The following is a 24,112-nucleotide window of genomic DNA, read 5'->3' as shown; positions in this document are numbered from 1 at the left end:
CTCCACTGTCTCCCTGTCATACCAACACATCTTGACCAAGTCCATTTGATGTCACAAAGCTGTCCAGTACTTAAAAAATATCCTTTCATGTTGTCCTGGTTTCCAGTGGTTTGCAGAAGAGGATGTCTTCCTTAATTGACCCTCCATAAACGTAACTGATATATACCAGGAGCTGTGCTAGGCCCGCCACATCTGTTGGCTTGTATGGGAAGCAGTAATTGTTTCAAAACATCTCCTGCCATGTCACTGATTCTTTGTGAAACAGTGTTGTTTGATGAAGGCATTGTCTGTACAGTTTTCTGGGCCTACATACCTGAAATAACAGGATAAAATGATGAGATGGAGAAATGTTAGTGGTGTTCAGTAGTAGATATTCTCCAAGATTGAAGAAGAAATCTCCAAGAACTCACAATCTCACTAATGCTCCCATTTGACGCCACAGCGCCGCCTAGTGGCAGTACTAATACACAATATTTTAAATGCAAATTCCTAGGAGGCCTAGAAAATTCTACAAGGGATGGCCCCATAAAATTACAAACAAAATAAAATATAAAGAATATGACCATACATATGTGTATTTTGCATACGCACTTCAGCACTTGGCGGTCCCTTTCTGTGAGCCTGTGTGGACTACCACTTTGCAGCTGAGCCGTTGTTGCTCCTAGACATTTCCACTTCACAATAACAGCACTTACAGTTGACCAGGCAGCTCTAGCAGGACATACATTTGACAAACTGACTTGTTGGAAAAGTGGCATCCTATGATGGTTGCCAAGTTGAAAGTCACTGAGCTCTTAAGTACACTGTCAGCAACGGTTGTGGCTTAAATTGCCAAAGCCATTCATTTGAAGGGGTGTCCACATATTTTTGTGTATATAGTGTATCATACTTTGACTAAAGATGACGTACTGACTTAAACTGTTGTGCTACATCATGTGTAAACTTTGGCCATCATCTTTCAGCCCGAAAAATGTTGTATTTGCTGGTGTGGATGTTTAATCACAGAATTATCAAGGTTATCCAACCAATGTATAATCAATCAATAGCATTTACTGAAGCCCATAAATCCTACAGTATACTGTTTTGTATGTATTTATTGTTTTACATTAGAATATAGAGTAGCCCAAAGAACAAATAGTTAGAGCCGCACGTCCCCCATATCGTTATATATATTTTTTTTTTTCCTTCTTTTTTTCCTCTTCCCATTTCGTTATTTGTTAGCATATTTTTGGGGAATCATGCAATAGGCCTACATAATGCACAGGTAGAAAGGCATGCCTATCTGTTTTATTGCGTAAGAAATAGGTCCTCGAGATGAACTTTTATGAACTTTAGCCTACTCATCATCATGAATGAGTTTTCTCTTCAGGGACAGACTGACATGGGTTACACCAATAAGAGAGCCTCCGAATGAAAAATAAAAATAAAAATAACCAATCACCGCAATCATGGGCAAATCTATGGGCGGTTCCTGATACGCACCATGACCTACAATAAAACTCTGAACTCTGTTCTTACTTCGAATCATTTGATAGATTGTAACATTCTGGATTCACATTCATATCAGATATATTTATTGAAAAGATAAATGGAGGATAAAGACGAGAACGGACACGCTGTAAAATACTACCGATTGTCGGAAATCGAGGAACGAAATTCATTCAAGAGTACATGGATTATAATCAACCATAAAGTCTACGATGTCACCACATTTTTGGAGGAGGTGAGAAAATTGTGCTACACGAATAGTTCATGTTAAAAAAAAAAAACTTTATTTAAACTAGGTAAGTCAGCTTATAACACATTCTTATTTACAATGACGATATACAGGGGAACTGCGTTGTTCAGTTGCAGAATGACAGATTTTTACCTTGTCAGTTCGGGGATTCGATCCAGCTAATTTTCGGTTACTGTCCACTAGGCTACCTGCCGCCCCCAATGTTATAGCCCATCACATTTGACTTAATATATGCTTATCCATAATAGCCATAGCCAACAGGTAATTATCCATGGCAACATTTCGTACTATTGTGTGCGAAGTCAATAAATACATTTTCATTATGTGAGGATAGGGAGAACGACGCACGAACTTTAGAGTAAAACAAAAAAAGTATCAGCCTGGCCTCGAACGATACGTAACACAGTAAACATAATCAGTCACATGAGTGTGATAACATAGGCAATGTTTGGTATTGTTACGTAAGGCTGTTGCATTAGGGAGAGAAATGGCATAATTTATGCTGCTGCTCTTTGATTTTCATGAATTGTGCGTGTCGCTTGTTGTAGGGCAAAAGTTAGGAGACATCTAATCAATGGAGGAAGATGGAATTCATAGTTCAAGGAGAAGGATAGGCTACAATGACCAAGAGCCAACAACTAGGCTGCTACTTTATATTCTGAATGGAGTTGTTTGTAACTGAGTAGGACAATAAAGTGCATGCAGACTGAATTAGCCTAGCTAGCTAACTTAACTAGCTTCTCCTGGTTTGATACAGTCAAGACAGGTACTACGTAGTCATATTGGATGATAAATGACGTAGCTATAGCAGCTATTATTCTACTATAGTGCGAGTAAGCTTGGTTTGTTGCTGTCTCTCCTTGTTCAATTCAATGTTTCATAAAAAAAATGTTATATGCCTAAAATTCTAAATCAAGAGGCTAAGTTATACATTTTATGACGATCTTAAAACAATTCCATGATCTAAGGGTTTAGGACTTACAAGGGTTACGCCAAACACGAAAGGAGAGTTTGGTCGGGGAGGATAGGTTAGCATATAATGCCATTGTCTAGCAACCAAAATGTTGCGTGTTTCAAATCACATCATGAAATATTTTTGCTAGGCTAATTAGCAACTTTGCAACTACTACTTTTGAGCTACTTTGCAACTACTTAGCATGTTAGCTAACCCTTACCTTAACACCACAACCTTCAATTTATCCCAAACCTTAGCCTAGCTAACGTTAGCCACCTAACAAATTGTACATTGTAACATATTTAACGTCTGGCAAATTTGTAACACATTGTACGATTTGCAATTCGTATCATCTGAATTGTAATTTGTAACATGTATCATATGAAATGGATGATGGACATTCACAAATGAATCTATACCAAACGAAACGTAACATACCGGATCATACTAATCTGAGTGTCACAGATTTACATGTACTATGTTATGTCTACACCTGGGTCCAGGTTGGTACAATAGTGATAGGGGGGGAAACGACAATATTGCAATATTATTTTTGCGCTAGTTGCATCAAAACTCCAGTATTTTTTTCATTCGTAGCTTGTTCTCCATCTTCTTTTTAAATAAGGAGCTATTTTGTTTTCAGTGCTTATATTTACATGACTGATCAAAACTTGTTTTCTCTTGGCCCTCTGCAGCAGACATATGGTGAGCAATATGTTTGGAACATTGAATTGCAATAAAATCCCAGTATCTAATCGCAATAAATGTCGAATTGCAATTAGAGATGGGCATTTGAACTTTAGTGACTGAGTACTCGCATGATTTTCTTTTTTGAGTAATCGCCCCGCACTGGAAAAAAAATATGTGCGCATTTATCAATATGCCAACCGCATGCAACAATGGCTTATTTATCATAACCAATTACAGATAAAGAATCCTAAATGCTAAATTGCCTCTCATGTGACCCGTTTCAGGTACTAGGCGTATGTCGCAAGTCACGACTTCCCAGGATAGCCATTTGAATGTTTGTTATTTTTAAATTTATGGTATTTTTTTTGCAGAAATGCCTTCTGTAACATGTGAACTTTCATGTCCATTAATAACAAACTTGTATTTCATCTGTAAATACGAATAAAATAGTTAAATTTCGAGCCTTCTTGGTAAACCACAGAAAAAGTAAGCAAACTTCCCACTAGCCATGTTTGGCTGAGATAATTAGTGGGCTGGACATGCTGAGAGAGGAGTTCGGATTGGCCTGCCAAATAGAAGGCTTCTGTCTGTTTGAGCTCAGTCTGTGTTAATCCTGTCAAACGCAGTTTTTTTAAATGTAGCTGCATAAGTGTTGCTCTCCACTTTCTGGAGGATCAAGTTTTGAAATCAGTGGAATTAGAGTATGACAGCTAAGGAGATGGAAAAAACACCTGTTTCTGGATTACGTCTTCAAACTAAGGGCATTTGTGGCATGGTTCCCTAACAGGGAGACCTGTCCATCATGCATGATGATGTATACGGGTAAGATAGTCTAGCTAGCTCCATTTTCAGATATTACACACATTTTGAAAGAGTGGTTTCATTTCAAGCTCAAGTGTACTGTTAGCTAGTTAGCTGGCTGGCTCCCTAGCTAACGCTACGTGTATAACGTTATTATCCATTGTTTAACTAGCTAACGTTAGCTGGCTGGCTCATGATGTGTGTGATATTACATGTTTACCTGGCTAGGTTCATTGTTTACATATCTCTAGCTAACGTGTACTGTTAGCTAGCGTTAGCTGCCTGGCTCCCTAGCTAACTTTAGCTAACGTTGTGATGTGTGTGTGTGTGATATTACATGGTGTTTACCTAGCTAGGTTCATTGTTTACCTAGCTAGCTAGTTACATGTATTAAGCTAAAGTGTACTGTTAGCTAGCTAACATTAGCTGGCTGGCTCCCTAGCTAACGTTGTGTGTATGGTGTTATTATTCATATCCCCAATCCATTAGCTTTGCTAGTTAGAGCCTAATGTTAGCTAGCTAACATTGAACTTCGTTGGTCAGCTCCCAGCAGATTTATGCAGGGTAGTAATGACATGATTTGGCACTGTTCATTGTGGTTTAACTAGCACCCATCAGCTAACGAGCCAGCCAACTAACGTGTGTGTGATCTTACATGTTGTTTACCTAGCTAGGTTCGTTGTTTACCTAGCTAGGTTCTAGGTTGTTTACCCCGCCTTGTGCAACTGGATCTTGGACTTCCTGACGGGCCGCCCCCCCCCAGGTGGTGAGGGTAGGTAACAACATCGCCACCCCGCTGATCCTCAACACTGGGGCCCCACAAGGGTGCATTCTCAGCCCTATCCTGTACTCCTTATTGACCCACGACTGTGTGGCCATGCACGCCTCCAACTCAATTATCAAGTTTGCAGACGACACTACAGTGGTAGGCTTGATTACCAACAACGACGGGACGGCCTACAGGGAGGAGGTGAGGGCCTTCGGAGTGTGGTGTCAGGAAAGTGACATCAAACTCAATGTCAACAAAACAAAGGAGATTGTCGTGGACTTCAGGAAACAGCAGAGAGCGCAGCCCCCTATCCACATTGAAGGGACAGTAGTGGAGAGAGTGGAACGTTATTTAAAAGTTCCTCAGCGTACACATCAAGGACAAACTGAAATGGTCCACCCACACAGACCGCGTGGTGAAGAAGGCGCAGCAGCACCTCTTCAACCTCAGGAGGCTGAAGAAATTCGCGCTTGTCACTAAAAACAAATGCCACTTTATAATGTTTACATACCCTACATTACTCATCTCATATGTATATACTGTACTCTATACCATCTACTGCATCTTGCCTATGCCGTGCGGCCATCACTCATTCATATATTTTTATGTACATATTCTTATTCATTCCTTTACATTCCTTGTGTGTATGAGGTAGTTGTTGTGAAATTGTTAGGTTAGATTACTTGTTAGATATTACTGCATGGTTGGAACTAGAAGCACAAGCATTTCACCACACTTGCATTAACATCTGCTAACCATGTGTATGTGACAAATACAATTTGATATGTTTTCTCTCCTGGGTTTCTTTGCACTTTGGATGGCCTAGTTTATTGTTATTACATTGTAGTCTATGGATAATAAGATAAGGGCAGATAAAATAGTATCACAATTAGACAAGTAAAGCAGTCCGCAAGCTTTCTGATCCGTCCTTTGAAAGACTGGGTTCAATCGTGGACACTGAATATCCCCAAAACCTGTCAAGTCACAATTCCTATCCGAGTTCACACATTGTCCTGGTTACAGATTAATTTAATCTTTCAATCAGATAGTACAGGGTAAGTAGCTCAGAGGTGATGAAGGAAGACCATTAGCCAGAAGGTCGCTGGTTAAAGTCCCAGTTTGGGTGATGAAGAGTCAAATCAAATTTATTTGTCACATACACATGGTTAGCAGATGTTAATGCGAGTGTAGCGAAATGCTTGTGCTTCTAGTTCCGACAATGCAGTAATAACCAACAAGTAATCTAACTAACAATTCCAAAACTACTGTCTTATACACGGTGTAAGGGGATAAAGAATATGTACATAAGATATATGAATGAGTGATGGTACAGAGCAGCATAGGCAAGATACAGTAGAAGGTATCGAGTACAGTATATACATATGAGATGAGTATGTAAACAAAGTGCATAGTTAAAGTGGCTAGTGATACATGTATTACATAAGGATGCAGTCGATGATATAGAGTGCAGTATATACGTATGCATATGAGAAGAATAATGTAGGGTATGTAACATTATATAAGGTAGCATTGTTTAAAGTGGCTAGTGATATATTTACATTTCCCATCAATTCCCATTATTAAAGTGGCTGGAGTTGAGTCAGTGTCAGTGTGTTGGCAGCAGCCACTCAATGTTAGTGGTGGCTGTTTAACAGTCTGATGGCCTTGAGATAGAAGCTGTTTTTCAGTCTCGGTCCCAGCTTTGATGCACCTTTACTGACCTCGCCTTCTGGATGATAGCGGGGTGAACAGGCAGTGGCTCGGGTGGTTGATGTCCTTGATGATCTTTATGGCCTTCCTGTAACATCGGGTGGTGTAGGTGTCCTGGAGGGCAGGTAGTTTGCCCCCGGTGATGCGTTGTGCAGACCTCACTACCCTCTGGAGAGCCTTACGGTTGTGGGCGGAGCAGTTGCCGTACCAGGCGGTGTTACAGCCCGCCAGGATGCTCTCGATTGTGCATCTGTAGAACTTTGTGAGTGCTTTTGGTGACAAGCCGGATTTCTTCAGCCTCCTGAGGTTGAAGAGGCGCTGCTGCGCCTTCTTCACGATGCTGTCTGTGTGAGTGGACCAATTCAGTTTGTCTGTGATGTGAATGCCGAGGAACTTAAAACTTGCTACCCTCTCCACTACTGTTCCATCGATGTGGATAGGGGGGTGTTCCCTCTGCTGTTTCCTGAAGTCCACAATCATCTCCTTAGTTTTGTTGACGTTGAGTGTGAGGTTATTTTCCTGACACCACACTCCGAGGGCCCTCACCTCCTCCCTGTAGGCAGTCTCGTCGTTGTTGGTAATCAAGCCTACCACTGTTGTGTCGTCCGCAAACTTGATGATTGAGTTGGAGGCGTGCCTGGCCACGCAGTCGTGGGTGAACAGGAAGTACAGGAGAGGGCTCAGAACGCACCCTTGTGGGGCCCCAGTGTTGAGGATCAGCGGGGTGGCGATGTTGTTGCCTACCCTCACCACCTGGGGGCGGCCCGTCAGGAAGTCCAGTACCCAGTTGCACAGGGCGGGGTCGAGACCCAGGGTCTCGAGCTTGATGACGAGCTTGGAGGGTACTATGGTGTTGAATGCCGAGCTGTAGTCGATGAACAGCATCCTCACATAGGTATTCCTCTTGTCCAGATGGGTTAGGGCAGTGTGCAGTGTGGTTGAGATTGCATCGTCTGTGGACCTATTTGGGAGGTAAGCAAATTGGAGTGGGTCTAGGGTGTCAGGTAGGGTGGAGGTGATATGGTCCTTGACTAGTCTCTCAAAGCACTTCATGATGACGGAAGTGAGTGCTACGGGGCGGTAGTCGTTTAGCTCAGTTACCTTAGCTTTCTTGGGAACAGGAACAATGGTGGCCCTCTTGAAGCATGTGGGAACAGCAGACTGGTGTAGGGATTGGTTGAATATGTCCGTAAACACACCGGCCAGCTGGTCTGCGCATGCTCTGAGGGTGCGGCTGGGGATGCCGTCTGGGCCTGCAGCCTTGCGAGGGTTAACACGTTTAAATGTCTTACTCACCTCGGCTGCAGTGAAGGAGAGTCCGCATGTTTCCGTTGCAGGCCGTGTCAGTGGCACTGTATTGTCCTCAAAGCGGATAAAAAAGTTATTTAGTCTGCCTGGGAGCAAGACATCCTGGTCCGTGACTGGGCTGGATTTCTTCTTGTAGTCCGTGATTGACTGTAGACCCTGCCACATGCCTCTTGTGTCTGAGCCGTTGAATTGAGATTCTACTTTGTCTCTGTACTGACGCTTAGCTTGTTTGATAGCCTTGCGGAGGGAATAGCTGCACTGTTTGTATTCAGTCATGTTACCAGTCACCTTGCCCTGATTAAAAGCAGTAGTTCGCACTTTCAGTTTCACGCGAATGCTGCCATCAATCCACGGTTTCTGGTTAGGGAATGTTTTAATCGCTGCTATGGGAACGACATCTTCAACGCACGTTCTAATGAACTCGCACACCGAATCAGCGTATTCGTCAATATTGCTATCTGACGCAATACGAAACATATCCCAGTCCACGTGATGGAAGCAGTCTTGGAGTGTGGAGTCAGCTTGGTCGGACCAGTGTTGGACAGACCTCAGCGTGGGCAGGGATCAACAAAATGGAGTCGTGGTCAGCTTTTCCGAAAGGAGGGCGGGGCATGGCCTTATATGCGTCGCGGAAGTTAGAGTAACAATGATCCAAGGTTTTTCCACCCCTGGTTGCGCAATCGACATGCTGATAAAATTTTTTTTTCTTGTTTTCAGATTAGCCTTGTTAAAATCCCCAGCTACAATGAATGCAGCCTCCGGATAAATGGATTCCAGTTTGCAAAGAGTCAAATAAAGTTCGTTCAGAGCCATCGATGTGTCTGCTTGGGGGGGGATATATACGGCTGTGATTATAATCGAAGAGAATTCTCTTGGTAGATAATGTGGTCGACATTTGATTGTGAGGAATTCTAAATCAGGTGAACAGAAGGATTTGAGTTCCTGTATGTTTCTTTCATCACACCATGTCTCGTTAGTCATAAGGCATACACCCCCGCCCCTCTTCTTACCAGAAAGATGTTTGTTTCTGTCGGCGCGATGCGTGGAGAAACCAGTTGGCTGCACCAACTCCGATAGCGTCTCTCCAGTGAGCCATGTTTCCGTGAAGCAAAGAACGTTACAGTCTCTGATGTCCCTCTGGAATGCTACCCTTGCTCGGATTTCATCAACCTTGTTGTCAAGAGACTGGACATTGGCGAGAAGAATGCTAGGGAGTGGTGCACGATGTGCCCGTCTCCTGAGTCTTACCAGAAGACCGCCTCGTTTCCCTCTTTTTCGGAGTCGTTTTTTTGGGTCGCTGCATGGGATCCATTCCGCTGTCCCGTTTTGTAAGGCAGAACACAGGATCCGCGTCGCAAAAAACATATTCTTGGTCGTACTGATGGTGAGTTGACGCTGTTCTTATATTCAGTAGTTCTTCTCGACTGTATGTAATGAAACCTAAGATGACCTGGGGTACTAATGTAAGAAATAACACGTAAAAAAACAAAAAACTGCATAGTTTCCTAGGAACGCGAAGCGAGGCGGCCATCTCTGTCGGCGCCGGAAGTCAAAAACTGAACTGGGAACTGAACTGACAATTGGAAGGCTTCTGGTTTCAGACCATATCCACTACTGTTTTACCCTTGAGCAAGAAATGGAACCCTTAACTTCTCCAGGGCTTCTCCAGAGCTACGCTGTTGCTGACCCTGTGTTCCCCCAAAATATGTTGTGTGTTTGTTTCTGGGGATTGGAAGCCAAGTAGTGAAGAGCAATGAAGTACTATTCTACATTGTTCAATTTGAGTAGGGTAAATAATAGCATTCAGTTGTGTTTTCACGAGGCTACCTTACATAAGTTTATAGGGAAATTTGTGGATTTCTTATTTAGGCCAATAACACTCAATAGGTCAAGCATGTCAATTCTTACTGTTCCATTGGTTTCAACTTGTTTCCAGTCTCCAAATATAGGTGTGTGTTCAAGATTTTTTCACAAGTTTCTATAATATTATACAAAAAATGCTATACCTCTGTGTCTTGAATAACACATGTAACTAGCAGAATAGGTTTTGCTGAAAGAGGATTTAAATATGATTTAAACTTGGATACTAAAATTACAGATTTACCTAATGTTGTGGACACCCTAGTCCAGTGGTTCCCAAACTGTGTGCCCCCCCCCAAAAGGAACTCAGTCCGGTTTTCAACTTACTCTTACTCTTGAAAGTTGTCTTAGTAGAGTGCACAAGGTGCAATTAGGGCTGTGGTAGTCATGACATTTTGTCAGCCGGTGATTGTCAAGAAAATAACCGCCGGTCTCTCAGTAATTGACCATGACACATTCTCCTGGCTTCCACACAGCCTACAAGCCACTGATGCAGACCTTTGGAACATCTTCATTTTAAAAAGTCAAATAAATCCATTTAATATAGCCTACACATCACAATAAATCCATTATTTATTTTCGAAGGGTCTAAAGAAAATAGTCTATTTCAGAAGAAGAGAATAGCATACTTTGAGTTGTCCTTATGTTGGGCCCTGATCTGACTATGCCGTATGGCTGTGGGCTACACTAGTTCATTAAGCAGACAAGATTTGCTTAGAATTCCGTGGCATTATTTGTAGTGGTATGTAGAATACAATTGAACATAGCTGAATAAAAGAGAACGGAGAAAATATCCAAACGATTTCCAAAGAAGTGCGCACATACGGCTATTCTGTGTTGAGTAGTTAACAAAGAAACAGCTCCTCCTATATTTTTTTTAACCTTTATTTAACTAGGCAAGTCAGTTAAGAACAAATTCTTATTTTCAATGACGGCCTAGGAACAGTGGGTTAACTGCCTGTTCAGGGGCAGAACAACAGATTTGTACCTTGTCAGCTCGGGGGTTTGAACTTGCAACCTTCCGGTTACTAGTCCAACACTCTAACCACTAGGCTACCCTGCCGCTACCTATTCTTAATTTAGTTGTGATACAAATGTTGGGCTATATGTTTACATTTTAAATGCATTCTAAGGCCGACTGATTCGACTAATGATTTGGAAAAAGTTGCATGAAAGGCATGTGCTCTGTTTTGTTTCTTGTGCAGGCTGCACACACTTCATCAGTCTCTCATTCACAATTTTGACAAGCATTTGATAATATTCTCACCAGGCCTTGAATTTCCCAGCGGCATCCCCCTTGTGTGGCCATAATGCCCCCGAAAAATGCCTTTTGTGGCCGTTGTGCCCTTGGGCTGAATATAGTAATTGTAATTCTCTTCTCCTGGCTGCCGAGCTCCAAAAAACCTCACTCACGTGGCTTTCTCAGAATTCTCAATTCTTATTAGCCAATGCCCGTCACTTGATGTGGGGTCCTTTTCACAGGCATATCAGCTAAGTAGGCTACAAGTGAAGACGGACACATCGTGGAGGCAACTGCACGCGTCCCTCTTATCGAATTCTGAGGCACATATTGAAGATGTTAGAAGAACTGTCCACATTTAGCCTACTTTTCGTCAGCCAACAAGATGAGTAGGCCTAATATTTTATAGCTGACATGGGCTAGTTGTAATGTTTTAGTCAGTCAAATATCATATGAATACTCATTGGACATGGCAAAATGTATAGAATTACAAGAAAATTTGCTTTAACATTTTCTCTGTAAAAATGTTCAGAATTACAGGAAATACGCAAACTTTTTTTCTCTGCCAACAAGAGGGGTGTGAACAGTGCTTGTGCCCATAGAAGTTGATGTGGCGCAGGCATGAAATCTTCCCCAATGCTGGAAGGGGGGCTTGAGTGGAAAAGTTTGAGGATCCCTACCCTAGTCTGAACACAGAGAACCACTGATCCAAGATGTGGTTTTGTCTATATAGCTACAGTTTAGCATCAAGTTTTAGTGCAAAACAATGGGAATGGACACCTAGAATGCAATTTATTAAGCCTAAATTGATTGATTCTGACATGTATATTACAGCACCCAGGTGGAGAGGAGGTCTTGAGAGAGCAGGCCGGCGGCGATGCCACAGAGAGCTTTGAAGATGTCGGACACTCCTCAGATGCCAGGGAGATGGCTGCCAACATGGTCATTGGAGAACTGCATCCAGTAAGCACTCCTTCTGTACCTTAGACCTGTTTTTTTATTTTATTTATAGGCTATAAGAAAACGTTTGCCTCTGGGGGTGCTCTTGAGCCAAAAGGGGTCTGTCCCATAAATCATCAGAAATGACCTAATTGGACAGAAAGGGGTATACACAGTGATGTTGTAGTAGTAAAGAAAATAGGTGGGTAAGTGCTAATCGCCGTTCCCGGTGAGTAAAGTAACGCTCCCTAAACTTTTCAATGCATTTTTACACTAAAGGTGAGTAAACGCGAGCAAAATAAAAATGGTGCGTAGCTCGTGTTTCACGTACAGTTACCCTCCACTACACCACTGGGTACACCGGGTACACCACTGTACCACCACTGGGTACACCTTCCCACAGCCATGAGCAAAAGGAAACATTGTTTGCCTGAAAGATTTGTGGTTTCATCAAATTGTCATGAGATAAGTTTGAGTTTGAGTTTATTTTTATTTTTACAGGGACAGTGCACATTAATCAACGTTTCAGTAAAAGTGCCGGTTTTAGCCAGCCGGCTAATTTTCAACCTGGGCAGGTTATTAAAAACAATTACAATATAGACAATAGCAACATAGAACAAGCAAGACATAGCAACATAGGACAAGCAAGACGTAGCATACAGACAGAGCAACATAAAACAAAAAGCAGCAAGACAAAAGATTCATAAAAGCAACAAAGTATTTCCACACCTCACAAGCTACAGACAACAGACAACATGGAGAGCGGCAACACACAGCTAGGGACCATGTTCACAAATCTGATTGACCTTTAGCCATGTCTTCAAGCATTTTGTGAAAGTGTGATATGTGGTGCAGTTAAGAGAGCTCATGCTTTCTAAGGATGTGACAATGATGATGGCTATTGGGCTTCCTATCAAGCACTTTGAGAGCCTGTTTGTAGACAGACTGAATAGGTTTTAATGTTGTACAGCAAGCTTGGGCCCAACTAGTCAAGCAGTATGTTAAGTGGGGGAGTATCATAGATTTGAAGTACAGTTTTGCTACCTCTGTAGTCAAACAATTTCGTATAAATCGGAAATTAGCTAGGTCGAATTTGGTTGTTTGAATTACCTTTTTCACATGCTTTTTAAAAGAGAGGTTGGAATCAAGTATGATGCCATGGTACTTAAAATCGGATACCACCTGGAGCTTCTCCCCTGACACATAGACATCTGGCTCAGTAGCATCTGTTGCCCTCTTTGTGAAGAACATGCAAACAGTTTTTTTCACATTGAGATGCAAACACGAGTCACTGAGCCACTTTGTAACCTGGACCATTACAGTAGTGAGTTCTTGTGCAGCTTGTTGTTTGCTCTTTGCATGCACATATATCACTATCATCTGCATACATTTGAACTTCAGACCCAGTACAGACAGAAGGCAGATCATTAATGTACAGGCTGAACAGGAGGGGCCCCAGTATTGACCCTTGGGGCACGCCCACATCATAGCTACGAGTGGGCGACAGCTCATTGCTCACTCTGACACACTGAGTTCTGCCTTCAAGGTATGATTTCATCCATCTCAAGGCATCAGGGGAAAAGTTGAACTTGGACAATTTTGTGATGAGAATCTCATGGTTAACAGTATCAAAAGCCTTCCTTAGGTCCAGAAACACAGCCCCAACAGCACCCCCTTTGTCCATCTTGGACTTCACATTTTCCAGAAAAAAGCAGTTGGCCGTTTCTGTGGAGTGTTTCGCTCTGAAGCCAAACTGCATGGAGTGTAATGTGAAGGGGCTGTTGTTGAGGTGGGCAATCAGTTGTTCTGCTACACACTTTTCAACAACCTTTGACACCACAGGTAGTATACTAATGGGCCTGTAGTTACTCACGTCAGCAGGGTCGCCTGATTTAAAGATGGCCGTTATTATGGCCGACTTCCATACCCTTGGAAACACACCGAGACCAATAGATGTGTTGGTGACCTTAGTAATGGGGCCAATGAGTGACTCTTTGTAGTTTTTAAGAAAGGTAGAGTCCATCCCGAACACATCTTTGGCTTTAGAGTTCTTTAGTGAGCTAATCACCTTGTTCACCTTTGACTCAGAAACCTCCCTTATGATGAAGACAGGTTGAGTGTCATTCACTAGCACTGAGCCCAAGAAACAAGTGGAGGGGTTCTGTGTCAGTACCCTGACAGTCAATAAAGTAGGAATTGAAGGCTATTGCTATTTCGACTGCATCCTGTGTTAGATTGTTATTCACCATGATTTCTAGTCTTTTTGCAGTGTTACTATGGTCTTTCCTTAACTATTTTAGATTCTCCCATATCAATTTAGAATTTCCCTTTGCTTCACCAATTATGTTAATAAAAAAGTTTGCCATGGCCTGTCTGATTTCTTTCATCACCTTATTTCTCAACATGGTAAACCTATGTCTGTCATGCTCTAATTTAGATTTTAGGGCAATTTTTAGAGCATAATCTCGTTCTTTCATCAATTTCCAGATTTCTCCATTGTAGTCTGGATTGTGGATAGAAAAACCTGACTATCAGCTTCCACGTCTGTATAGGACACGATCATTCCAGTTTATTCCCTTAATTGCTTTTTCAAAATTATTTAATTCACTCTTAGGTATTCTGAGTTGATCCGGCTTTCTAACAGTAGAGGTTAAACCTGCTCTTAGACAGCTTTCTGGCTATAAGTGTCAGATTATGATCAGACAGCCCAGTAACCATATTGAATGATTTAGGAAAATAAATATAATATACTATAATTTATGAACCATACAGCCAATATTCCACCCAAAATTTGATGTAAGCCATCGATAATACACTCACTGGATACTTTACATGGTCGTGGCTTGCTATATAAAGCAGGTAGACCGGCATCGAGGCATTCAGTTAGTGTTCGATTTAACGTTAGAATGGGCAAAATGAGTGACCTAAGCAACTTTGAGCGTGGTATGATCGTTGGTGCCAGGCGGGCCGGATCCAATATCTCAGAAACGGCTGACCTCCTGGACTTTTCATGCACCATTCTAGGGTTTACTGAGAATAGTGCGGCAAACAAAAAAACACTGGACAATAGAGGAGTGGAGAAACATTGAGATGGAAATGGGCTGGTCGCAGCATGAATGTACCCCCGTCCTATCTGCAGCAACTGCATGATGCCACTGCGTCAGCATGGACCAACGTTTCCAACAACTTGTAGAATCAATGCCCTGAACAATTCAGGCTGTTCTGGAGGGAAAGGGGGGTCCAAACCAGTACTGAATGGGTGTACCTAATAAACTGAGTATACAGCTCTGGAAAAAATTAAGAGACCACTGCAAAATTATCAGTTTCTTTGGTTTTACTATTTACAGGTATGCGGTTGGGTAAAATTACATTTTTTCGTTTTATTCTATATTCTCCCAAATCTCAAATATTGTCATTTAGAGCTTTTATTTTGGCTTGATTCATGTGTCCTTCACAAAGACAAATCTGCCTGATTCCAGCCATGCTGAAGCACCACCAGATCATCAGCGACCCTCCACCAAATTTCATAGTGGGTGTGAGACTTGGAGAGGCCTACAAGTCACGGTGTCTCGCACCCGCTGTGAAATTTGGAGGAGGATCGGTGACGATCTGGGGGTGCTTCAATAAGGCTGGATTCGGGCAGATCTTTTCAGTCTCCTGAGGGGGAATAGGTTTTGTTGCGCCCTCTTCATGATTGCTTGGTGTGCTTGGACCATGTTAGTTTGTTGGTGATGTGGACACCAAGGAACTTGAAGCTCTCAACCTGCTCCACTACAACCCTGTCGATGAGAATGGGGGCATGCCCAGTCCTCTATTCTATTGGTAGTGTTTGTTTTAATTAATCCCAGAGGAACAAGTAATTTATAGGTTGTATTTTATTTCAGAGTTAGCAGGGCAAGCAGGCACAATTCATCTATCTTTGGAAGCGTGGGACTAGATTGTTAGAATACAGATAAAAACAAAACACCCAGACAACCATAAAGTTACTATTCGACAGCGACCGCACAGGCCCTTGCACAATGCCAGCTCACAGTCTCACGTCAGAATTAGACACTCATTTATTTTTATCAAACATCAACTTTCAAAGTGTTTTTAAGGTTAAATGTAGGCCACATTTTTAAGGTTATGGTTAAGGTTTGGGATGGGCTTAAAAACAAAAATGTCAAACAAATTTCTATTGCTGGATACGATCTTGCAACCTTTTGGAATCAGTCACCGTCCTCAACGCCCTAGCAAAATCTAAACCTACTTGAAGGTAAGACTGTTACCCCCTAGTGGCCGGTTTCCACATCATATCCCAATGTCCTCAGACATGGATGAACTTTGAATACTGACTTGTGACCTGGTTGGTCTTCCTGTGACCTGAGTGTGAGGCGCTGCTCAAGACAAGTCTGGCACTGTGAGTGGAGTAGTAGGCTGAACACAACAGTGTAGGGTATTGTGATTGTGTTTTCTGCCCTGTTGTCTTCATTGAATGCCATTGGCTACCCTTTTATTCTCTGGATGTCATCTTGATTGAATGCAGATGACCATGATATTATGTAGGAAGTGGTCCCATAGTTCTGCTAAAATAGACACCTCTGAGTGTGAAATGTTAGATTTCACAGCATAACATGTGTAGGCTACATCATGGCAATGGTATGATTGATTAATCATTCTGGTTTCAGTTGGCTGATGTGACACTTAATTGCAAAAAAATCTGTCTAGTTTGTTTTGGTAGACTGCTTTTCTGCTGAGGATATAAATAATTTAGTTCTCAGGCTTCTTACACATCTAGTGTAATCTAAAGGGGAAGGAATGCCTGGTCCTATATTTGTTGAATACCTGCCAACTCTCATAGCATAATAAACAACCTTTCTCTTTTCCTCCCACTCTCCCTCTTCTTCTATCTCCCTCACTCTCTCGTGTAGGATGACCGACTGAAGATTGACAAACCTTCAGTAAGTAAAACAAATTCATGTGGATATCAGGCAACTGTATCTCAAATGTGACAATTTACGCTACTCATATTCCAGCACACATACTAAGGTGTTAGGTTTCGACAGCAAGCTGCCTTACTCAAGAGCCATTTTGAAAACGCCTGTAGTTGACATGTACAGCACATATGAAACATTTACAATGTATGTCCCAGAACTTTTTTGAGTTAGTACTACAGGATGCAAATTTCTGTTTGAAATTCACAAAGATACTGAGACATACATGTAAATATTTGTGGACTTTTTTATTTTCTTGCAGGAACCACTCAAGGAAACCTCTAGGTATGTAGGCACCCCTGATGCTTTTTCAGTTTCTTGGTTTTTAAATCAATTTACAATTTAATCTTGCAAGTTTGCATCTGCATGAGTAATGGATGCTTCAGATGCTTGTGTTTATGTAAGCAAATGTGGTTCCTCATGTTTGTTTAGAAATCTCTGCTCCAGCTTCTCCAACCTAATGTTTGTTTGTGTATATACCAGAGGGGTTGGGTAATAGCAGATGACAAATTACCGTCTGGATGAATAAAGTATATCTTCTATTTGTTGCAGTGATCTAATGGGGAACCAACATTGCTTTTCTATGACATTTGCGTTTTATCACCTTTTGTACCCTTTCAGCTGATGGTTTTACTGATGTATTGTATGTGAGCTCTTGTTCCTCCCTCCTCAACAGTTGGTGGACAAACTGGTTGATCCCTTGTTTGGCTGCGGCTGTCGTCACGGTGATGTACCAAATGTACACGTCGGAGAAGTGACTGCGCCATCCGTTCGTCACCTTTGCAAATCAAATGTCAATCAATATAACTGGCTTCAGAATGACAGCTACAGAGCCTGCGTTTGATCCCTGAGAAACCATTGCTGCCTTTTGGGATTTGTACAGCTCATATGCAGTACTATAGTACACAGGATTAATTGAATATTTTTCATCCAATCGCTCGGCATCATGTCAATGAAGGCATATAATTTTGTTATTGTGTTAACCTTCATTTTCCTCTCCTGATTTACATATTGATATATACAGTCATGGAAAAATTAAGTACATCTCCTGGATTTTTAAAATATATTTTTTAACATATATGGACAAATGGATATGTAATCTTCACTTGAACACTATTGACAGATAAAGGTAACCTAGTTTAACCAATGACACTGAATGATTACTTTGCAATCATTTATTCATAAAAAATGTACAGAAATGCAATTCCAGTGCTGAAAGAATAAGTACACACCTAGCTTCAATAGCTGGTGTTGCCCCCTTTTGGCTGAAATAACTTAATGTAGTCATTTTTTGTCACTGTCTATCAGTTTCTTACATCGACTGGGATTCATTTTTGCACACTCGTCTTTACAGTACTGCTTCAACTGTGCCATGTTCGAGGGCTTTATTGCATGCACGGCCTGCTTCAAGTCCCCCCACAGCATTTCGACAGAATTGAGATCTGAGCCTTGACTCAGCCATTCCATAATCAGCCCCAAACCATAATGCTACCAAACCCATGCTTTACAGTTGGTAAGAGGTTCTTCTGTTCAAAGGCAGTGTTTCATTTTTGCCAAACATGGTTTCTGGCATCGCAACTCCAACTTTGACTCATCTTTCCAGAGCACATTGTTCAAGTAGTTTTGGTCTTTACCCAAGTGTTGTCTGGCAAATGTCAGTCGTGTCTTGATTTTCTTTTTTGAGAGAAGAGGCTTCTTTCTTTCTTCCTGACCTCCCATGTAGGCCAAGTTTGTGCACTCTCTGACAGTTGACTCAGGCACTTCGACATTAATTGTGGCAAGAGAGGCCTGTAAGATCCCTTGATGTTACCTTGGGGATCTTAGAGACTTCTATGAGCATCTTTCGGTCAGTTCTTGGGCTGAATTGGTTAAGACCAAACCAGACCAAGTTTCAAATCTTTTTGGAAGGCTGGACCCACCCAAGTTACATTCTAACGATTTTCTAATAATTTCCACCGGTTCTGGTTCAAATTTTAGCAATATTATGTGATGGTAAAGGTAGGGGTGTACAATCTTTTCCGCATAAGGAAATTCGATTTTTGATTGCATAAACATATTCAAAGTGTTAATTTTATGTGATTTGTTAGATTGGGTTACCTTTATCAATGAATGTAGTTGGAATTTAGCTCAAATAGCCATATTTACATTACACATACAGTACCAGTCAAAGGTTTGGACACACCTACTCATTCTTAATTTTTACTATTTTCTACATTGTAGAATAATAGTGAAGACATCAAAACTATGGAATCATGTAGTAACCAAAAGTGTTAAACAAATCAAAATATATTTTAGATTCTTCAAAGTAGCCACCCTTTGCCTTGATGACAGCTTGGCACACTCTTGGCATTCTCAACCAGCTTCACCTGGAATGCTTTTCTAACAGTCTTGAAGGAGTTCCCACATGCTGAGCACTTGTTGGCTGCTTTTCCTTCACTTTGCGGGTCCAACTCATCCCAAACCACCTCCATTGGGTTGAGGTCGGGGGATTGTGGAGGCCAGGTCATCTGATGCAGCACTCCATCACTCTCCTTCTTTGTCATATAACCCTTACACAGCCTGGAGTTGTGTTGGGTCATTGTCCTGTTGAAAAACAAATGATAGTCCCACTAAGCGCAAACCAGATGGGATGGCGTATCACTTGCAGAATGCTGTGGTAGCCATGCTGGTTAAGTGTACCTTGAATTCTAAATAAATCACTGACAGTGTAACCAGCGACGCACCATCACACCTTCTCTATGCTTCACGGTGGGAACCACAAATGCAGAGCTCATCGGTTCACCTACTGTGCGTCTCACAAAGACATGGCGGTTGGAACCAAACATGTCAAATTTAGACTCATCAGACCGATGGAGAGATTTCCACCGATCTATTGGCCATTACTCGTGTTTCTTGGCCCAGGCAAGTCTCTTCTTATTGGTGTCCTTTAGTAGTGGTTTCTTTTCAGAAATTTGACCTGAAGGCCTGATTCACGCAGTCTCCTCTGAACAATTGATGTTGTGATGTGTCTATTACTTGAACTCTGAAGCATTTATTTGGGCTGCAATTTCTGAGGCTGTAACTCTAATGAACTTATGCTCTGCAGCAGAGGTAAATCTGGGTCTTCCATTCCAGTGGTGGTCCTCGTGAGAGCCAGTTTCATCATAGCGCTTGGTGGTTTTTGCGACTGCACTTGAAGAAACTTGAAAAGTTCTTGACATTTTCTTGACATTTTCCAGATTGACTGACCTTCATGTCTTAAAGTGATGGTGGACTGTCATTTCTCTTATTTGAGCTGTTCTTGCCATAATATCGACTTGGTCTTTTACCAAATAAGCCTAACTTCTGTATACCACCCCTACCCATGTCACAACACCAATTGGCTCAAATTCATTAAGGAAATACATTAAAATGTTTTACTTTTTGGCACACCTGTTAATTTAAATGCATTCTAGGTGACTACCTCATGAAGCTGGTTGAGAGAATGCCAAGAGTGTGCAAAGCTGTCAAGGCAAAGGGTGGCTACTTTGAAGAATTTGTTTAACACTTTTTGGGGGTTACTACAAAATTCCATATGTGTAATTTCATAGTTTTGATGTCTTCACTATTATTCTACAATGTAGAAAATAGTAAAAATAAATAAAAACCCTGGCATGAGTAGGTCTGTCCAAAACTTTTGACTGGTTATGTATGTATTTTTTAAAGACCACTTTCCAGGGGTTATACTTGCTTTTTCACATGACTGTGTGTATATATAAATAAAATATGTATTTACATATGGAGATTTTAGACAAATGTAGATTCATGTATTGAGAATGTAAAATTGAAATAGACAGGTAACTGCCAAAATAAAGGGGAAAAAATAAGGTGTTTTAATATGGCATTGGGCTACCATGAGCCAGAACAGCTGGAGCTCTGAGGGATGCGACACCACCCATAATTTGGTACTTTGTTATTTGTGGTGGAAACGCTGTCTCGGGCGCCGCTCCGAAATCTCCCATAAGTGTTCAATTGGGTTGAAATCTTAGCGGTATTCTATGAAGCAAGCTAGATCTACTCAGTGTTTTCTAAAGCTTACCGGCTTCAGTTAGCTTCACATTCCAGCTCAGGCTTCATCTGTACTATGACGGTGGATATTGCTCCTCTGCTTGCCTCTAACTCTAGCAGGCTTGTAACTGTGTATGCCTGTCGTACATGGCTAGTCAAATGCCAAACTCTTCATTGACACAATGCTGAAACATCAATCCATGGCCAAGTTATATTGAAATAATGCAATCTTTGCAATAGGGAGGGTATCTGATTTCACTGGTCCTCAACTCACAGCTCAGTCATTTCATTCAGGGTAAGTGGAGTTAGCAGTGAGTTAGCCTGCGCCGGAGCAGGTTAGTTCTGAAGGATTCGTTGCCATAGAAATTTACCTGGCTAAAAGGTGAACCACTTTCGTATGTCCAGTTAGCCCGAGTTGACTAAAGTTACCTCTAACTCCTCATCTGCTTCGTAGGATACCCCTCTGGTGACTGAGATGGCCATGGCATATGGTTTACATCGTTTTCATGCACATCGAACCATTGAGTGACCTGTGGATGGGGGCATTGTCATCCACTGGCCGGGCAAAGCATTTTTATACATGGAATTTGAATTGCTTAATTCACCCTTGAACCACATCTGTGTGGAAGCACCTGCTTTCAATATACTTTGGATCCCTTTGTATTTACTTGAGTTTCCATGATTTTGGCAGTTACCTTTTATATATTTTTATGTTGTCATATCACTATTACTCTAACATACTGTAACCCTGTGATTGAAACAGAACATGGAAGTTTAGGCTTATAAAAGCAGCCTATAATATCTTATGTGCTTCACATCTTACCTTTGCATTTTAACATATGCACAACTGTGAACCGAATGGTCCCAAAACCCAGTATGCAAAACTGTTAACCCACTCGTCTCACATTTCTGGTGACATGGGTCTCAATGTTCCATAGAGAAGGCCACATTCTTGCACTGATTTTAAGTGACTGCTGTGTCGAGACTCACACTTTGGGAGCCATTTTAATCGGGATTAAGTTGACCCCATATGACCAGTACAATGTGTTAAAAAAAAAAAATTGGGGTAAAATATCATGGTTGTCCCTGCTTTTAAACTGCCAGGGTGTTAGAAGGCAGGGGAACTCACCACTGAATGTTCTACAGCTGCTCAAAAGTCATTTGACATATTCCATTTTTGTTTTTTAAATAAAATAATTCAAAAAAAGGTGTTTAAAGTCGTTTATTTGATCATATATCAACAATTAAGCTTTGGTCCACAGAGAAACAGCGGGTATTAAACCATCAAAAGTATGCTAATTTGTCACATTCCTCTAACTTTATTATCATACTTTGATTGGGTATTACTTTTGCAAAACCCACCTCTGTGCATTCCCATTATATAATTTGTCTGTGGCTTTGTAGAATAGTTATAGAGCACCATCTACTGGAAAACTTGTATTGGTCACACATATTTAGCAATGTTATTGCGGTAGCAAAATGCTTGTGTTCCTAGTTCCAACAGTGCAGTAGTATCTTGACAATTCACAACAATACACACATATAAAAGTTAAATAATGGAATTAAGAAATCTATAAATATTAGGATGAGTAATGTTGGCGTGGCATTGACTAAAATACAGTTGAATAGTATATACATATGAGATGAGTAAAGTGGTATGTAAACATTAGTAAAGGGACTAGTGTTCCATTATTAAAGTGGCCATTATTAAAATGGATGTCATCAGGGAAGCTTTGGTTGTTTGTGTCAGTAGTTCTTACCTATTTGTGGGGCTGCAGGGTAGCCTAGTGATTAGAGTGTTGGGCCAGTAACCAAACGTTTGGTGGATCAAATCCCCGAGCTGATGAGGTAAAACATCTGTTGTTCTGCCCCTGAACAAGGCAGTTAACCCGCTGTTGCCTTGTAGGCCATCATTGCGAATAAGAATTTGTTCTTAACTGCCTAGTTAAATAAAATATTTTAAATGATTTATTTGTAAGTATTTTTTATTTAATTTTATTGAGATGGTGATAGCCCTAGGTTTGAATGAGGAGGAAACTTGTCACTTTCATATTCTGGATGAAACATGTGATGTGATATCATCTACACAGAGATTAACAATATAGGCATTTTAATGAAATGCGTGATTTGACTATCGAGATGCTGTTGATGTTAACAGATATTACCACTTGCTTGGCCAAATATGGTGAACAATCCAACAAAGTGAACCAAATGTCATGGCATGATGTCTGTGCAGAGGACCTATATGGATTTTGTGACAGGTTTTATCTACTGTGATGCAACTGGAAACACAGAAGGCTATCACTTATCAATGCAATGTTGTTTTTGTGGCTGAAATCACAGTAATGATCATTCTTGAGCAACAAACAAGTATAGGCCTATTCTATCTAGGTTACTAGGTTATTTTCATATCAAGGGTTTGAAAGGGTCTCGAATGTGGGTCTATTTATTTTCTGATGCAAAAATAGCCTACAGTATTATATTGTCACCAAACTACATGTAGATGTTGGCATTAAAACATGAATTTGTTAATATTGAATGACAATTTTGATAATGAATAATTTGATGATTTTATAGCCCAATACCCTAATGCCTCTTTAGCACACGCACCAGCGTGCCTTGCAGGTGAGCTGTTTGTAAGCTTAGGAGATCTTATACATTTTGTTCTATGATATATCAGTCCGTTAACATTACCTTTATGAATTATGAAGCATTTATGCGCTTTATGTGCATGTTTTGATTGGATAAGTGCTTTAAAATTCACAAAATGTCTGCAGGTGAGCTGTTCGTAAGCTTGAATAGAGCTCGCCAGCTTATAGTCCTAAACAACAGAAATTAGTTACCTCTGGTTCGTTCATCCATTCCTGTGGGGGAAATGAATGGGGTTCTGGGAAATGCTGAAAATAAAGTCTGAGGTTAACACAGGCTTAGGAGATCTTATACATTTTGTTCAATTAGATAACCTTGAGGAATTATGTGCTTGTTTTGAATGGATAAATGCTTAAAAATGTACCAAAGTTACATTAGGGTTTGTTCTATGAGATAATCTTCATCACCTAACGTAACTTAATATGAATTTTTAAGCACTTATCCAATCAAAACA

General features: G+C 41.1%; 1 protein-coding gene across 1 annotated transcript; it reads left to right on the top strand.

Annotated features, from left to right (window-relative positions):
* Positions 1–1,474: 1,474 nt before the first annotated feature.
* Positions 1,475–22,220, top strand: LOC109908752 (cytochrome b5-like). Its single transcript, XM_020507427.2, has 5 exons — positions 1,475–1,723; positions 11,906–12,034; positions 16,921–16,950; positions 17,246–17,268; positions 17,660–22,220. The coding sequence occupies exons 1-5, from the start codon at positions 1,589–1,591 to the stop codon at positions 17,739–17,741; spliced, it is 399 nt and encodes a 132-aa protein (XP_020363016.1). The 5' UTR covers positions 1,475–1,588; the 3' UTR covers positions 17,742–22,220.
* Positions 22,221–24,112: the final 1,892 nt, after the last annotated feature.

This window comes from Oncorhynchus kisutch, linkage group LG18 (genome assembly GCF_002021735.2).
Source record: "Oncorhynchus kisutch isolate 150728-3 linkage group LG18, Okis_V2, whole genome shotgun sequence".
In the NCBI taxonomy this organism is placed as follows: domain Eukaryota; kingdom Metazoa; phylum Chordata; class Actinopteri; order Salmoniformes; family Salmonidae; genus Oncorhynchus; species Oncorhynchus kisutch.
This window is presented reverse-complemented; position numbering and strand designations above follow the sequence as displayed.

Excerpts from the sequence above, each read along its gene's own strand:
- LOC109908752 (XM_020507427.2), top strand. The coding sequence starts at position 1,589 with ATGGAGGATAAAGACGAGAACGGACACGCTGTAAAATACTACCGATTG. Across the intron at positions 1,724-11,905 it reads TCACCACATTTTTGGAGGAG|CACCCAGGTGGAGAGGAGGT; the intron begins GTGAGAAAATTG and ends TGTATATTACAG. Across the intron at positions 12,035-16,920 it reads TCATTGGAGAACTGCATCCA|GATGACCGACTGAAGATTGA; the intron begins GTAAGCACTCCT and ends TCTCTCGTGTAG.